The sequence below is a fragment of the Canis lupus genome, chromosome 1 (assembly GCF_048164855.1).
Source record: "Canis lupus baileyi chromosome 1, mCanLup2.hap1, whole genome shotgun sequence".
Lineage (NCBI taxonomy): Eukaryota > Metazoa > Chordata > Mammalia > Carnivora > Canidae > Canis > Canis lupus.
The window spans coordinates 101,155,358-101,173,805 of record NC_132838.1 but is presented as its reverse complement, the minus strand read 5'-3'; the positions used below and the strand labels follow the sequence as shown (position 1 = coordinate 101,173,805).

Sequence of the window (18,448 nt, the reverse complement as noted above, 5' to 3'; positions counted from 1 at the left end):
GACGCCTGGGTGGCTGAGTGGTCACACATCTGCCTTAGGCTCAGGGCATGATCCCAGCATTTTGGGGATCGAATCCTGCATCGGGATCCCTGTGAGGAGCCTGCTTCTCCCTCTGTCTGTGCCTCTGCTTCTCTCACTGTGTTTCTCATGAATAAATAAAATATAAATATAAATAAAATATTTTAAAAAAAGAAAAGTTTGAGGTTTTTGGCAGTGTTTTATTGGCGCATGTCAAAGTTAATGTGTCTTTGCTGGGGCAAAGATAATGTGGACAACCTAAATCTGCTTAGTCGACTTCTACCCTGCATCTCCACCAGAAGGCACCAGTGGTCATATTGGGGCGAGTGGGTAGAATTAAGGACTCACCTGTGAACTATGCTGTATCCCATACCTGGACAAGAACGGGCAGAGCTCTGAACAGGGCATTACCTTGAGGATCCAAGTGTGGGAACATCAGCTCCAGAGGAAGTAAGGGACTCAGCCCAGAGGGTCCTTCCTAAATTGCCTCCAGCAGTGTTGCCATACATCAGGTGTTCCCCGCTCCTGCACTACACTTGCCCTCCTACCCAGCATCATGGTCCCCCTGCAGGCAGGCCTCTTCCTGGCTGATCCTCACAGAGGAGACCCTATCTCACCTGGGTACATGACAAAAAGGTCTCAGCAGATTCCCACACTAAAGTGCCTGACCTGGGATCCTTTTCCTTATGGTAGAGCACTACCCCAATCTTCCTGGTGAGGCCCCATTCCACCTGGCTCCCAGTCCTTCCAGGCAAGGGGAATACCGTAAGTGGCCCTAGTGTCCCTTCACAATCTTCCCCAAACAGCTATCTGGAAATTGCCCAGAGCAGTGGTGAGATGCACAGAAGGTAGACTCCTTTGGAGACGAGTAGTCAACTATTCCAGGAAGAAAAGGAATTATATCATTTGGAGGTGATTATGTGAATGGGGAAGTCCTTCCAGTGTACAGTGTGGGATCAGAGGAAGTGACTCTGAACTGAGTGGGTGTCACAACCTTGTATCTACTAGAGACCAGCCTGACTTACAGTCACCCCTCAGGGTATTCAGGGAGGTCCCTCCCGTCCACTGTCAGGATTAACTGCTCCCGCCTGCGTGGCTCCTGCACACATCTAGCCAGCTCACAGCCTGCGTGGCTCCTGCACACATCTAGCCAGCTCACAGCGACTCACAATGAGTCGCTTCCTACCTAACACCCAAATACGGTTTTTCAGCACATCCTGCACTCAGAATGGGATAATAAGCACTCTGGAAACTGGCTAACACTACAAATCAGGATGGATTTTTGTATTTCTGAATGCCTGGACTTTTTTTTTTTTTTTCCTCAAGATTATTTAAGAGAGAGAGGGTAAGAGAGAGAGAGAGCATGCACTCAAGGGTGAGGGGTGGGAGAAGATCCCCGCCCCCCACAGAGCAAGAAGACATACCTGGAGCTTGATTCAAGGACCCTGAGATCATGATCAGAGCCAAAGGCAGATAGATGCTTAGCCAAGTGAGCCACCCAGGCAAGTCTGAATGCCTGGACTTCAGAAAGACATTACATAATGGTAGGAATGCACTCTACACTTAACAGTGGGGCCATATCATACGGGACACAAAAAAATCCGAGAAAACATAAGGAAATGCCCTTCCAGTATTACTATGATTCCATTGAGAAAAATGTCACACCATGAAAGAATGAGAATTCCAAAATATACCTTTGTTGTACACATCTTATTTGTAAATGACAAGGAATAGTCAAAATTCATATGAAATACACAAATGATACAAACAGAAATTTTACCAAAGACGACATATAGGTGGTAAATAACACATTAAAGGGCAGCCCTGGTGGCGCAGCAGTTTAGCGCCGCCAGCAGCCTAGGGCGTGATCCTGGAAATCCTGGATGGAGTCCCACGTCAGGCTCTCTGCATGGAGCCTGCTTCTCCCTCTTCCTGTGTCTCTGCCTCTCTCTCTGTCTCTATGAATAAAAAAAAATAAAAAAATTTAAAAACCACATTAAGAAAAATGCTCAAGGGCAGCCTGGGTGGCTCAGTGGTTTAGCGCTGCCTTCAGCCCAGGGTGTGATCCTGGAGACCTGGGATCAAGTCCCATGTCGGGCTCCCTGCATGGAGCCTGCTTCTCCCTCTGCCTGTGTCTCTGCCTCTCTCTCCCTCATGAATAAATAAAAATCTTAAAAAAAAAAAAAAAAAAAAAAGCTCGAAGTCAGAAATTCCTAGGAAATGCAATCACAACATAGTACTACATGTGTATTAAAAGAGCTGACATTGGGATCCCTGGGTGGCACAGCGGTTTGGCGCCTGCCTTTGACCCAGGGCGCGATCCTGGAGACCCGGGATCGAATCCCACGTTGGGCTCCCGGTGCATGGAGCCTGCTTCTCCCTCTGCATATGTCTCTCCCTCTCTCTCTGTGTGTGTGTGACTATCATAAATAAAAATTTAAAAAAAAGAGCTGACATTAAAGACTGGCCCTACTAAGTATTGGCAGAGGCTGGAAATACTGGAACTCTCATACAAGCCTAGTGGAATGCAATAGTGAACAGTTTAGATCCCATTTCATATGTTTACACTGACCTGCTTCGACTTAGGCATTGGACTTGGAGGGGTGTTTTTGTTTTGTTTTTAGATTTTATTTATTCATGAAAGACACACAGAGGCAGAGACACAGGCAGAGGGAGAGCAGGCTCCATGCAGGGAGCCCGATGTGGGACTCGATCCCGGGTCTTCCAGGATCATGCCCTGAGATGAAGCCAGCGCTAAACTGCTGAGCCACCCGGGCTGCCCTGTTTTGTTTTGTTTTTAAGAGATTTTATGTATTTATTCATGAGAGACAGAGAGGCAAAGACATAGACGGAGGGAGAAGCAGGCTCCTCACAGGGACCCCAATGAGGGACTCGATCCCCAGACCCAGGATCATGCCCTGGGCCAAAGGCAGGCACTCAATCACTGGGCCACCCAGGAGTCCTGTGCTTTGAGTTTTAAGAGAAATGAAACCTCTATCTGCATAAGGAGTTACAATGAAAACATATAGATGGGTTTGTTTCCCAAAGCCAAAAGCTGGAAATAACCCAAATGCTCCAAACACATAAAGAAACTTTTTATTTTTTTACACATGAAGAAATTAATAGTGCTGTATGTCCAGAGAAGAAAACAGTAGTGTTGAAAGGAACGTCTTTGCAAAACACCTGAGCCTTCAGACCAATGAAAAAGTCTGAAGTCCACCTTGATTAGAAATGGTTAATTCAAGGTCTTTGGGACAGAAATATAATTTGAGAAACAACACTAGGAGTAGGTCTCTGCACCACCACATCCAGTAAGATTTTTTTTTTTTTTCTTTAAACACTGGGGTGTACTTGGGAAGAGGTTTCAGAAGAGGTGCCTGCCAGTTTGATATACCAACAATACTGTCTAGGCAGGATCACAAAAGCTACATCCCAGGGATCCCTGGGTGGCTCAGTGGTTTAGCATCTGCCTTTGGCCCAGGGTGTGATCTTGGAGTCCTGGAACCAAGTCCCACATCAGGCTTCTGCATGCAGCCTGCTTCTCCCTCTGCCTGTCTCTCATGAATAAATAAATAAAATCTAAAAAAAAAAAAAAAAAAAAAAGAGCTACATCCCTATGAATTCTCCCTGTTCCTTATCTTTTTTCTGCCTGCACTACAATTTCCTTGACATTAAGCAAGCACCAAAGAAGAAATGAGAAATCAGGTACCTTGGATTATTTTGATAATGACCTGTTACACAGGATATGTATCTGAAAGTGGAGAATTTGTGAACACTGATCCTGCCCACTCAGCCACTACAGTATTTGTGGATACACTTTTATAAGACATATTCTGGGACACCTGGGTGACTCAGTGGTTGAGTGTCTGCCTTTGGCTCAGGTCGTGATCCGAGGGTCCCTCTGGGGAGCCTGCTTCTCCTACTGCCTATGTCTCTCATGGGTAAATAAAATCCTAAAACTAAAAGAAAAAAAAAATACATACCTTCCATTAGGGGCCTGATATCTCCTCTAATTACCTAATTATGCAGTCATCTAGAGGACCACTTACAGTTCCCTTTCCCCTGTGGTGTCACAAGTGAATACTGTACATCAGGTCACATGGCTCCTCTGAAGGATCTGAGGTAGAGATTCCACTCAACAGTGCAGGGCACTATGTGGTATCAGCTGTGGGCAAGCAAAATATTCACATGGTCTCCATAAGCACTGGAGATGGTCTCAGCTGCTCCCTCTTCAGGGTGACCTGTGAACACGCAAAACTTCCTGGCATCTAGAACACAAAACCCAAATGTGGCCCCTAGGAGGATGTATTAGCTAAAACTGATGTACCAGTACCGCACACTGGGTGATTAGACAAGAGAAATTAATTTTCCCACAAATCTGGAGTCTAGAAATCAGACATAAAGTGTCATCAGCAGGGTTAGTTTCTTCTGAGGCCTCTCCTTGGCTGGTAGATGGAGATTCCCTGTCTTCAGGTGGTCATCCATATGTTCCCATACACTCATCTCTTATCATGAAACCATCCATACTGCCTGAGAGTCCATCCTAATAACCCATCTTAACTTCATCATTTCTTTAAAGGTGCTATGTCTAACTATAGTGAAATTGTGAGGTACTGGGGATTACTTCAAAATATGAATTTTAGGTACAGAATTCAGCCTATCAGAAAAGTTTGGGTTATAATGCAAATTAACAAACAAGCTAGTGTATTTATGGATATATCTATGTACATATTATTGATTTATTTGCAATTATCCTCTTAGAGACACATCCAGGTTGGGATGCAATGCAATCTGTTCATTCCTTTATGTTGGGAGAGCCCAATCCTGCTTGCTTGCTATTTATTTATTTATTTCCCCAATCCGGCTTTCAAACCACCCCTAGAGTACATACAATGTCAAAGACTAAAGGTAATTAAACAAAGATGGCATTTACTAATATATACATCAGAAAAACATGTGGAACACAATCCCCGTGTGGTGACTTGGAAGCTGCAAATACTTACCAAAGCATCATGAGACCAACAACATCCCTATGGGATTTTGTCTTCCTATGCAAGTTACCACCCAGAACTCAGATCACACACTAGATCAACACTGGGTCACATCCATGCCCTAACTTAGAAGGGAATGAGTTCTAATTACCCATAATTTACATCAGCAAATGAAAAGGCAAAGTCAGCATTAAACATGTTGGGGTGTTGACCTATGCACATTATCAGGAAATGCCAGGTGGCAGAGGTGAAAGGACATCTGCCACAGGAACTGACAGTGACTTTAATTTTGTAATGACTGCATGCATATCAGAAAGTACAACACAGGTTCTGAATTTTTCCCAACTGGAACACATCAGAAGTCACTCCATAGCATTGAGGTGAACCAAGTTCAGTACAGGTAGGTAATTGCCTCACAGAGGTTGTCCTCCAGCCTAAACTATACTAAGTAAGAAGTATCACATTCTGTCCTATTTTAAATCCTTCCTGCAGTGTGAAGATTGTTATGATATTTAAAACCATTACTACTCATATATGATTTCCCACATTCACGGCACTCATAAGGCCTTTCTCCAGTGTGAAGTCTCTGGTGAGAACGGAGGGAAGAATTACCAGTGAATGATTTTCCACATTCATGGCATTCATAAGGCTTTTCTCCAGTGTGAAGTCTCTGGTGAGAACGGAGAGAAGAACTACATATAAATGATTTCCCACATTCACGGCACTCATAAGGCCTTTCTCCAGTGTGAACTCTCTGGTGAGTACGGAGGGCAGAACTAAAAGTAAATGATTTCCCACATTCATTACACTCATAAGGCCGTTCACCTGAGTGAACCTTTTGATGAACAACGAGGGTATCTTTTCGGGGAAAGGATTTGCCACATTGACTGCATTGGTAAGGTCTCTCTCCACTGTGGACGCTCTGGTGAGCTCGAAGGCGGGTACTTGTGAGAAAAGATTTCCCACATTCATTGCACTTAGAACAGTTTTGTCCAGTGTGAACTCTCTGATGAATACGGAGGGCAGAACTAGCAATAAAAGATTTCTCACATTCACTGCACTTATAAGGCCTTTCTCCTGTATGACGTCTCTGGTGACAACGGAGGGCAGAACTAAAAGTAAAAGATTTCCCACACTCAGGGCACTCATGAGGCTTTTGTCCAGTATGACGTATACGGTGAGAATAGAGGGCAGAACTAGCAGCAAAAGATTTCCCACATTCACTGCACTTATAAGGCTTCTCTCCAGTGTGAATTCTCTGGTGAGAACGGAAGGCAGAACTAGTAGTAAAAGATTTCCCACATTCACTGCACTTATAAGGCCTTTCTCCTGTATGACATCTCTGGTGAGAACGGAGGGCAGAACTAAAAATAAAAGATTTGCCACATTCAGGACACTGATGAGGCTTTTGTCCAGTATGACGTATGCGGTGATAATAGAGGGCAGAATTAGCAGTAAAAGATTTCCCACATTCACTGCACTTATAAGGCCTCTCTCCAGTGTGAATTCTCTGGTGAGAACGGAAGGCAGAACTAGCAGTAAAAGATTTCCCACATTCACTGCACTTATAAGGCCTTTCTCCTGTATGACATCTCTGGTGATAACGGAAAGGAGAACTACCAGCAAAAGATTTCCCACATTCGTTGCATTCATAAGGCCTTTTTCCATTGAGAACTCTCTGATAACGTAGGGCAGAATCACTGGTAAAAGATTTCCCACGTTCACGGCATTCATAGGGCTTTTGTCCAGTGTGAACTCTGTGGTGATAACGGAGAGCAGGATTACTGATAAAAGATTTCCCACATTCATGGCACTTATAAGGCTTTTGTCCAGTGTGAACTGCCTGGTGATAACGTAGGATAGAATTAGTGGTAAAGGATTTCCCACATTCACGGCACTTATAAGGCCTTTGTCCAGTATGAACTCTCTGGTGAACACGGAGGGCAGAACTAACAGTGTAAGATTTCCCACAGTCATGGCACTCATAAGGCCTTTCTCCAGTGTGAAGTCTTTGGTGAGAACGGAGGGCAGAATTACTGGTAAAAGATTTCCCACATTCATGACACACATAAGGCCTTTCTCCAGTGTGAACTCTGTGGTGATAACGGAGAGCAGGATTACTGACAAAAGATTTCCCACATTCACGGCACTTGTAAGGCTTCTGTCCAGTATGAATTCTCTGGTGAACACGGAGGGCAGAACTAACAGTGTAAGATTTCCCACATTCACGGCACTTATAAGGCCTTTGTCCAGTATGAACTCTCTGGTGAACACGGAGGGCAGAACTAACAATGTAAGATTTCCCACAGTCACGGCACTCATAAGGCCTTTCTCCAGTGTGAAGTCTTTGGTGAGAACGGAGGGCAGAATTACTGGTAAAAGATTTCCCACATTCATGGCACTCATAAGGCCTTTCTCCAGTGTGAAGTCTTTGGTGAGAACGATATTGGCTACTAGTAATAAAAGATTTCCCACATTCATTACACTCATAAGGCCGTTCTTGTGAGTGAATCTTTCTGTGTTCAACAAGGCTATATTTTCGGGAAAAGGATTTGCCACATTCACTGCATTCATAAGGCCTCTCTCCACTGTGAACTGCCTGGTGATAACGTAGGTTAGAACTACTGGTAAAGGACTTTCCACATTCATGGCATTCATAAGGTCTTTCTCCAGTGTGAACTCTCTGGTGAACGTGGAGGCCAGAACTAACTGTGTAAGATTTCCCACATTCATGGCACTCATAAGGCCTTTCTCCAGTATGAACTCTCTGGTGAGAACGACATTGGCTACTAGTAATAAAAGATTTCCCACATTCCTTACACTCATAAGGCCGTTCTTGTGAGTGAATCTTTTTGTGTTCAACAAGGCTATATTTTCGGGGAAAGGATTTGCCACATTCACTGCATTCATGAGGCTTTTCTCCACTGTGAACTGTTTGGTGAGAACGGCACTGATTACTAGTAATAAAAGATTTCCCACATTCTCGGCACTTATAAGGCTTTTGTCCAGTATGAACTCTCTGGTGATAACGGAGGGTAGAACTAAAAGTAAAGGATTTCCCACATTCATGGCATTCATAAGGCCTTTCTCCAGTATGAAGTCTTTGGTGAGAACGGAGGACAGAATTACTGATAAAAGATTTCCCACATTCACGGCACTCATAATGCCTTTCTCCAGTATGAAGTCTCTGGTGAGAACGGAGGACAGAATTACTCGTAAAAGACTTCCCACATTCACGGCACTCATAAGGTCTTTCTCCCGTGTGAGATCTCCGATGATAACAGAGGGCAGACATAGAGGGAAAAGATTTTCCACAGGCATGACACTTATAAAACCTTTCTTCAGGTTGAACATTATGAGTAATCAACACTGAGTTACAGCTAAAAGATTTTTCACATTCACTGCACACATAACTCTTTACTCCATTGTGCCATCTCTGGGGATGAATGAGGACAGTTTTGGGACCTAAGGATTTCCCACATTTACTACACGTGTATTGCCTGGATCCACTATGAGTCTTTCCATGTTCACTCAGGGTTGATCTTTGCCTAGAGTATTTTCCATATTTGCCAAACTCATGGTATCTTTCTTCAGTATGGAACCTCTGATGTATAGCAAGTAACGATTTATACCTGAACGTTTTCCCACATTCACTACACACAAAGCACTGTCTTCCAGGGTGGACACCCTGGTCCTGAACATGGGGATGTTTGGGACTAAAGGCGTTCTTGCATTCTCCCCAAGGATAATGACTTTTTCTGCTTTGTGAAGTTGCCCTGTACTGTGTGATGGTGTTTGGCTTCTCCCCACTCGCAGTGGCCTCTTGCCGCAGATGTCTCGAGCCAGACAGGAAGTCCTTCCGAACTTCCCTACAGGTAAAGGGCTTTCCTGAATCATGGATTCCGCAGCTCTTCACGTCACAGGCCCCATCCACACCGTTTCTGCATAGTGTTTCTCCCACGTGCTGCTGCTGTTCAAACTTTATACTGAAATAAAATCGTTTCCCACATGCTCCGCACCTCAACAGTTTCTGGCTGTTTTCTTTTCCCTGCTGCTCAGCCATATGGAAAATGTCTCTCAAGACTGGACCACACATCTCACAGGGGTGGGTCTTCTGGGAAGTCAGAGCTACTCTGGGCGTCCTGGTCTGTGACACACCTCCAGAAGCACTCTGTTCAATGGGTGCCTCCACAGCCTCTGCTCCACAGCAGCAACCTGAACGCAAAGAAAGGCTGGTAAAACACGTGTTGACTAAAGCAAAGCAGTGAGCACATAACATGTAAGCAACCCACTCATGTAGGCATGAGTGTATAGCTTGATTTTCCAAATACAAAAGATTCATTTGAAAGAATGGCTGCTGTGCATTCCTGGGCCCAACTGGTCAAAGTGTTTTGGAGAACACACTAGAAGGCTAAAAAACTAGGGTATAACGTAAGGAAGAGAACCAGAGTCTACAACTTGTTCTCTGACAGCAGCTTCATATAGGACCATTTCTGCTACTGGTACTTGGCTGACTAGAAGACTGGAGGAAAATCCAATTACAAGAAATTTGTTTTTGTTCAAGGTCAGCTTAATATCAATATCTTATGGCAAAATGTTCACTGGTGAATGTTGGACTACACATAAAGTGCAGTGAGAGGAATGGGTGAGATAAGGAGGCCCGAAAAGCATTAATAACCCTTGCACTAGACATCACTGAATTACCAAAGGAATAGAATCCATAAAACAAATTGTCAACAGTGAGGACGGAAAGACAGAAATGGGGTGTGGCCATCAGCAATGGCACCAAACTCTGGTGTTTAACAAACAAAAGGTGCCCAGTATAACCTAAACACAGCCCTGATGTCACAACTTTGCCAACCACCATTCACAAGAAACAGGTCCTCTAGTCGACGTGGTCACGTCTAGAGCATAACCACTCTCTGAAACACAAAAGACTCTTCCCTGGAAGCCCTAGCAGTGCAACTAGAGTATGAAAAGGATATAAATACTGCAGGAAAACAGGCCAATTGGAGCACCAACACTGTCCCTGAGTTACTCAGGACACAACGAACACAGAAAAATAGCCTAACGGACTGTTATCAGCAAGAAGGCAGATTATGAGATACCATTACTCACTCCAACAAAAATCAATTCAATAGCTGTCCATAGATGACATTAGCCTTGGAGGGCTCAGTAGTCCTATTAAGACTGACTACTGTACAGTAGAACATAAGAGGGCACAAGCACATAGAAAAGATGGCTGAAGGCTATATTAGCAGAGACACATAGGGATGGGTAGGAAATAAAGCTGGGGCTATCTCCATCAGCCACATGGTGGGTGCTACTGCAGTCCCTGATGAGCAGAGACTCCTACTACCTGGTCCACAGAGGACATTGGAATATTTGTCACCAACTTTACAAAAGCTGAAACACTGGGCAGTCCGGGTGGCTCAGGGTTTAGCACTGCCTTCAGTCCAGGGTGTAATCCTGGGAACTCAGGATCTAGTCCCACATTGAGTTCCCTACGTGAAGCCTGCTTCTCTCTCAGCCTGTGTCTCTGACCGCCCCCCCCGTGTCTCTCATGAATGAATAAATAAAATCTTAAAAAAAAAAAAAAGCTGAAACATGAAGTCATCTTGAGAAAGATCAGTTTTAGGTAGCACATATCTTTAAATGTTTTCTTTCCTTTCTTTTTTTAAAAATTTATTATTTGAGAGAAAGACAGAGAAAGAGAGAGAGAGAGAATGCATAAGCAGGGGAGGGGAAGAAGCATACTTCCTGCAGAGCAGGGAGCCCAACTCGGGGTTCAATCCCAGGATCTCGAGACCATGACCTGAGCCAAAGGCCAACTGCAGACACTTAACCGACTGAGACACCCAGGTGACCCTAGGCAGCACATTTCTGCTAAGAAACTACAGTGGGGAAAAAAAACTTCTTTCCTACTGCTGTGAAATCTAAATATCCAAATGAAAAAATAAAAGTGACTCCACCTTATAGCACTCCTTGAAATGCACATGCATTGATTAAAGACTGAAATATATGACCTGAAATCCCAAAACTCCTAGCAAAAACAAAGGGAAAAACCCCTTTAACCTTGCACCTGGCAATAATTTTTGAATCAGACATCCAAAGCATGTCCTATTTGCTTTCAAAAGCAAATACAACCAAACCATATTGAATTGAAATGTTGCAGCAGAGCCAAAGAAACAAAAAAGAGTGAAAAGGAAAAAAAAAAGTGAAAAGAAGATGTAAGTGCCCAAGACGAGCTCACAATCACTGATCATCAGAGAAATGAAACAAAACCATAATGTATTACCTCATAGCTGTTACAATGGTTATTACCAAAAAGACAAGACATGTGGTGAGGAAGTGGAGAAAATTGAACCCTTGAATACTATTGCTAGGCATATAAATTACAGAAGTCATGATGGAACACATTGGGGAAGACACAAAAAATTAAAAATAGAAATACTGTATCGGCTACCATTGCCATTTCTTTTTTGTAGGTTTTTTTAAAGAATTTTTTTTAATTTTTATTTATTTATGATAGTCACAGAGAGAGAGAGAGAGGCAGAGACATAGGCAGAGGGAGAAGCAGGCTCCATGCACCAGGAGCCCGATGTGGGATTCGATCCCGCGTCTCCAGGATTGCGCCCTGGGCCAAAGGCAGGCGCTAAACCACTGCGCCACCCAGGGTTCCCCGGTTTTTTATTATTATTCATGAGACACACAGAGAGGCAGAGGGATAGGGAGAGGGAGAAGCAGGCTCCTTGCAGAGAGCCTGATCCCAGAACTAGGACCTGAGCCAAAGACAGACGCTCAACAACCACTGAACCACCCAGGTGCCCCTACTGTTGCCATTTCTAATTATGTATCTCAAGGAAACAAAATCAGTATCTCTACAAACTCTCGGTATCTTTTAGGGTTTAAAATGACAAAGAAAAGTTAGGGAGTGCCTGGCTAGCTCAGTAGGTACAGCATGGGACATTTGATCATGGGGCTGTAATTTCTAGCCTCACACAGAGTGTAGATTACGAAAAAAAAATAAAACCTTAAACAAAATAGTAAGGTGACAAAGAACAAATGCAGGAATACTCAGACATAAAAATGGGAACATTACCACTCGACACAACATGGATGAACATGGAAAACATTATGCTAAGTGACATCATCACAGAGCAAAAGACAAATACTTGGGGATCCCTGGGTGGCGCAGCGGTTTAGTGCCTGCCTTTGACCCAGGGCCTGATATTGGAGTCCGGGGATATAGTCCCACATCAGTCTCCCTGCATGGACCCTGCTTCTCCCTCAGCCTGTGTCTCTGCCTCTCTCTCTCTATGTGTCTATCATGAATAAATAAATAAAATCTTAAAAAAAAAAAAAAAAAGACAAATACTGTATGGCATTGCTAACATGGATATCCCTTTTTTAAAAAGCCTTGGGATCCCTGGATGGCTCAGCGGTTTGGCGCCTGCCTTCTGCCCAGGGCATGATCCTGGAGACCTGGGATCAAGTCCCAGGTCGGGCTCCCTGCATGGAGCCTGCTTCTCCCTCCCTCTGCCTGCGTCTCTGCCTCTCTCTCTCTCTCTGTGTCTCTCATGAATAAATAAATAAAATCTTTAAAAAAAATAAAATAAAATAAAATAAAATAAAAAGCCTTATTTGAGAGACAGAGAGCCCACATGCACAAGACAGTTTGTAAGTGGGGGAAGGAGCATGGGGAGAGAATCTTCAAGCACACTCTTCACTGAGCAGGGACAGACACAGGGCTCAAACCTACAACCTAGGATCACGACACAAGCCAAAACCAAGAGTCAGGGGCAGTGTGGGTGGCTCAGGGGTTTAGTGCCGCCTTCAGCCCAGGATGAGATCCTGGAGACCTGGGATCCAGTCCCGAATCCGGGTTCCCTGGGTGGAGCCTGCTTCTCCCTCTGCCTGTGTCTCTGCCTCTCGCTGTGTGTCTCTCATGAATAAATAAATAAAATCTTTAAAATAATAAAAATAAATAAATAAAAAAGAGTCATATGCTTAACCAAGCAAGCCACCAAGTGCCCTAGATATTATGTTGTTAAATTTTTTTATTTTTATTTTTTTTATTTTTTTATTTTTTGTTTTTAAATTTTTTAAAATGGTGTTTGTATATGGGGATCCCTGGGTGGCACAGCGGTTTAGCGCCTGCCTTCAGCCCAAGGTGTGATCCTGGAGACCTGGGATCAAGTCCCACATCAGACCCACCTCATGGAGACTCTCTCTGTCTCTCTCTCTCTCATGAATAAATAAATAAAATCTTTAAAAAAAAAAAGTGTTTATTTGAGACAGCATGAGCTAGCATAGTCAGAGGGGAAGGGATAAGGATAGCAGACTCCCCACTGAGAAGGTAGCCCGATGTGGGACTGGATCCCAGGGCCCTAGGATCACAATCTGAGCCAAAGGAAGGCACTAAGTAGACTAAGCTACCCAGGCATCCAGCCTTGCATGTACCCATTAAAAAAAAAAAAAAAACTCAGACTCAGAGACAAAAAGTAGAATGCTACAAAGAATTACAGGAGGGGACAGCGGGTGCTCAGGGGTTCACACTTTCAATTAAAAGATGAGAAATTTCGGAGGAACTAACATACAGCATGTAGAGTACACTTAATATTGCATTTACAGTTGAAATTTGCTAAGAGGGAAGATATTAAGCCTTCTTACCATCAAAAACAAAAAATGTACTATGCCAAGTGATGGGTGTGTCATTAGCTACATATCGGTATTAATTTCATAATGTGTGAGTAAATGAAATAATTATACTACATAATACATTACATATTAAATAATATAACTTTATCTGTCAATCATTCCTCACAAACCTGAAGGGAAGGGGGCGGGTAGAAAAAGAGATGTAAACACTACAGAAAGAAACACAGAGGACGCTCTTGAGAAGTAGCCCATGGTCCACTTAAGAAGTAAACATGCCAATGCCTGCAGTTTCAGGCACAGACAGGCACAAGGAAATGTCGCAAGGTATCAAAAGGCAGGCCACAGAAATGGCACGGATCTGAACACATGTACCCAGCTGGGCTGAGGACAAGCCAGGTGCAATCCATCAGCCTCACTGCAGGACTACTGACCTCCAATGTCACCCTCAGGGTTCAGTACACAGGGTACGGGGACTGCAGGGCAGAGGAAAGGGCACACCAACAACTCAGAGCTAGCCACAAAAGCAACTACCCAGAAAGCTGGGGAAGCAAGCAGTGCCCACAGGCCACGCATGAGAAGGACAAACCATCCCCTGGAAAAAGGAGGAGGGGGATGTGGAATACAGAGTCTACTACTCCAGGTGAATGAGGACGGTGAAGGCCTTACCCAGTGAGGATATAAGTGTAAAGTTCTCCAGCATCACATGGTGGTACAGCCGTCTCTGAGCCTCATCCAGAAGTCTCCACTCCTTCCAGGAGAAGTACACGGCAATGTCCTCAAAGGTCACGCCACCCTGTCAGGAGAGCGACAGATGGAACCATGAACATTCTCTCTCTCTCTCTCTCTGAGAACCTACAATCCAATCCCCCACACAGCACCCCAGTCTCCCCTGCCACCCCAGCTCCCCACCGTAGGATAAATGCCAGGTCCTGGTGCCGCTAATGCTGCACTCCTCTCCTCTTCCCATCAATCACTGTTCAGCCCTCAGTAGTAACAGACACAGGACATGTAGGTGCAATCTAAGCTCTGGGTGTGGCCTGCAAGGTCCCATGTCACGATATTACCAATGCAGGCTCTCCCAGATTATGCCCTGAGACAGCCAGGTATGGGCCCTGCTTTACCAGAGAGTCCTCAATATCAGGACCCTGAGGTCCTTGGCTCATACTTCCTCTCCATGTGCACATGATTCTGTAGACTGTACCTCTCTCCTGTCTTCAGACCGCAGATGAACGCCCACGCCTTCCTGCCCCCATACTACACGATTCTCCCACCACTCACTCTTGTACTTGTCACAGGTCATCCAAAGGATGTTTGACAGATTCACACAGGCTCCACTACCACCCCAGGACTCTCATGGATCCCAACTGAGGGAAAGCCTCAGATGCTGCTGAGAAGCCCTCCTCAACCTGCCTGTAATCCTCCCTTCAATAACAGACACTCACAAGCACATGTCAACCTAGGATACTCACAGACCCTCTTCTTTTTTTATTTTAAAGATTCGTATTTATGGGATCCCTGGGTGGCGCAACGGTTTAGCGCCTGCCTTTGGCCCAGGGCGCGATCCTGGAGACCCGGGATCGAATCCCACGTCGGGCTCCCGGTGCATGGAGCCTGCTTCTCCCTCTGCCTGTGTCTCTGCCTCTCCCTCTCTCTGTGTGACTACCATAAATAAAAAAAAAAAAAAAAAAAAAAAGATTCGTCTTTATTTATGCATGAAAGACACAGAGAGAGAGAGGCAGAGGCATAGGCAGAGGGAGAAGCAGGCTCCACACAGGGAGCCTGATGTGGGACTCCATCCCGGAACTCCAGGATCACACCCTGGGCCGAAGACAGGCGCTAAACTGCTGAGCCACCCAGGCGTCCCTGCATGCCTTTCCTATATGGGACCCAAATTTCCACCTACTCCGCACAACAGCCATCATTTTTGGAAGCCTCCAATCTGCAACTTTCCCCCAGTTTCCCAAAATGTCCTGTCCAGCTGCCCACTCCACACCATCACTCACACTTCCCTAAAACATCTAAGATGCTTAACCATGTCAAGACAAGTTAGGACACCCCAAGGGATAATCAACATACTGCCAACTTCCATCAGGTTCACGGGAGCTTCAATCCCTTCCGCTGCTATTCATAACGGAAAACCTCACTAAACTGTGGAGTCGGGAGATTGCACTTCGGGGAGCTCTCAGGCATTACCAATGTGATCAACTGCAGGCCCAACAGAAAGCGATGGGATTGACCTTATATGGGACAGGACTTCACTACCTCAGACCCCAAAAGACAGGCTTTCCTGATCACCGCACCCAACAGCTCAGCCAATGAGAAGCCGCAACTCCCAACTTACTCCTGTGGACTTGTAGTTTACAACAGCTTCCCCAACTTCTCCCCTTTCCCCTTAAAATAGACTACCTCTCTCTTGTTCTCCACACTGGCCCGCTATTTTGACTCAGCTGCTTTATTCCAAACCGCAGTTCTCTTTCGCTCCCACATTAATCCATTTTTGCGGGGAACTGGCACTTTTTTAAGGTTCACGTAACTAAGGCCCTGGGGTTTGCCCTGACTCCTCCCTTCCTTTTCTCACCTGCAACACCCACAATCGGCCTCGGCCCTTCTCAAAACATAGACCAGTCAACCGGTTCACCCACGTCCACGGTGGCCACGGAGTCCATCAACAATCCACCGACTACTGCGAGTCCCTCCTCCTCGCTTACCCCCGCGGGGCGTGCCCTTCTGCGGCCAGATAAAGCCTATGTACACCCGGGTCTCCCCCCACTCAGCATCGCTAGGACAGATGGCCCCGTCAGGCAGCGAGGGTGCAGGCCTCACTGGCCGTCACTGCTCCTGAAAGAATGGACACTTGCAGCTCGCCGCTGCTGACGCAGCCACCCCGCACCGCTATCCCCGCAGCCTCTGCCCCAGCCCGCCCCGCCTCTGCGGTCCGCTCCCCACCGCAGCGCGCCGGCGCTCACACGGGGGTCCCAGCACACCGATGCGGGGTCTCAGGGACACAAGCAGGCGCCCCGCGCTCGGGCCTTGATAATCGGGGGGGCGGGGGAGGGGGGCGGGGAGGGTCCGGGGGATGAGCGTTTACCTGCGCTAGGGCCCTGGGCGCGGCCGCCGCCATTGGACTCATGGGGCGGAGCGAGGCCCGGTCCTAGTGTGTGCGGCGAGGACAGTGCCTCCCCTTGCGTCTTCACTAGCCACCCCGACTCTGAACCGGCACTCTGAAACCTTAGGAGACAGACGGACCTAGCGGGGGTAAAAAGACCGCCAGGGCCTCAGACCGGAAGTCCCGCCCCAGCAGATGGTGCCCGCCTAGAAACCCCGCGTCCTATTCCCTCATTGGCTCCTCGCTGCGCCCTTGCCCAGGTTCTTCCGGGTGGTGTGGTTCCCTGATCTCAGGCGGTCTCCGGTAGGGATCCTCCACCCTGGAGTACTGAAGCATAGGTCACGTGGCATCCTGAAGGCTGCAGGAAAGTGGTGCTCTTATGCAGAAGTATATGAGCATTGATTTTTTTTTTTTTTTTAGATTTTATTTACTTGACAGAGCACAAGCAGGGGAATAGCAGAGGGAGTGGGAGAAGCAGGCTCTCTGGTGAGCAGAGTCTTATGGGACCCTGGATTCCCCGTGACCCCAACCTAAGGTAGGGGCTTGACCAACTGAGCCACCCTGGACTCCTGGCTTTACCCCTTCTTAAAGGTAGAGAGGAGTCATGAATGCAGACTCCATGAGGCCCAGCTTCCAAAGGAGAAAACTATTTTTGATAGTCCCAAATTCTTCTACTGAGATGACATTACTTCTGGACAGCAGTTCCGAAATAAATGAGACTTTACATAACTGGGAATATATTGCTGCTCCTCAAAAGTTTTCACCCTGAAGCATTAAAGTCAGTTTTGTAAGTTTCAGTAGGCTTGATTGGGAACTATAATTTCCAGTTAACAAAAATTCAACTCATCACATTGTAAAGCTCTCTTGGCTTTATTCAGCAATTTGTGAATTGGGCAGCATCCCATCTAAGGGATGGGATGAGTGCAGCTCCAAAAAGCTACAGAAAGGAAAAGGTTTTTAAAGGTAGTACAACAGCATCAAAAACAGAAAAGAATAGATTCACCATATTGTGGGAACAAAAGAGACTTATTAGAGGAATCCCTCATCTTTTGGGAGATGGAGAGGGCCCATCCATATGACAGATTACCTTTTTATTGCTTGCCAGAAAATTCCTAGCAGTGGGAACTAAATTCCTGGGGGAGGTTGTAAATGCAATGAGTTTCAGTATTCTGCCGCGGTTTGGTGACATGGCCTACCTAGCAGAAGCGATTCCATTTGGAACCCAATTGTTTCCTTTTTCATACCCTATACAGGTTGGTTACATGAATGGGGATGAGGGATGGTAGGTCACCCAGAATTATGGGGACAATGATGAAGTAAGACTCTGGTTCCACACTAAACCTCTCTTGCCGGGATCCTTGGGTGGCACAGCGGTTTAGCGCCTGTCTTTGGCCCCGGGCGTGATCCTGGAGACCCAGGATCAAATCCCACATCCGGCTCCCGGTGCATGGAGCCTGCTTCCGGTGCATGGAGCCTGCTTCTCCCTCTGCCTGTGTCTTTGCCTCTCTCTCTCTCTGTGACTATCATAAATAAATGAAAATTTAAAAAAAAAATTAAACCTCTCTTGCCTGCATACTGATTCTGTCCCAACTATTGAGGGACACTTTTATTCATATATTTCTTGCTCCATATTCTCAGATATATTCATTTCCTTTTAAGAGTCTGACATGTC

The 18,448-nt window shown here is 45.8% G+C and overlaps 1 protein-coding gene across 2 annotated transcripts; it reads right to left on the bottom strand.

Annotated features, from left to right (window-relative positions):
* Positions 1-3,089: 3,089 nt before the first annotated feature.
* Positions 3,090-16,970, bottom strand: LOC140630953 (uncharacterized). 2 transcript variants are annotated; one of them, XM_072822013.1, is made up of 3 exons: positions 16,759-16,970; positions 14,337-14,463; positions 3,090-9,224 (listed from the first exon to the last, which is right to left on the bottom strand). In XM_072822013.1, exons 1-3 carry the CDS (start codon positions 16,798-16,800, stop codon positions 5,485-5,487), a joined length of 3,909 nt encoding a protein of 1,302 aa, XP_072678114.1. In that variant the 5' UTR covers positions 16,801-16,970; the 3' UTR covers positions 3,090-5,484. The 2 variants fall into 2 exon arrangements, with proteins under 2 accessions (XP_072678114.1, XP_072678197.1); XM_072822096.1 differs by lacking the exon at positions 16,759-16,970 and adding an exon at positions 15,140-15,285.
* Between the last annotated feature and the right edge of the window lie 1,478 nt (positions 16,971-18,448).

What these genes read in the sequence shown, in the direction of transcription:
- LOC140630953 (XM_072822013.1), bottom strand. Translation starts at nt 16,800, where the DNA reads ATGAGTCCAATGGCGGCGGCCGCGCCCAGGGCCCTAGCGCAG. An exon ending in CGCCCAGGGCCCTAGCGCAG is followed by an intron (nt 14,464 to 16,758) that starts GTAAACGCTCAT and finishes CTCTCCTGACAG; the next exon opens with GGTGGCGTGACCTTTGAGGA. An exon ending in TACACTTATATCCTCACTGG is followed by an intron (nt 9,225 to 14,336) that starts GTAAGGCCTTCA and finishes CTTTGCGTTCAG; the next exon opens with GTTGCTGCTGTGGAGCAGAG.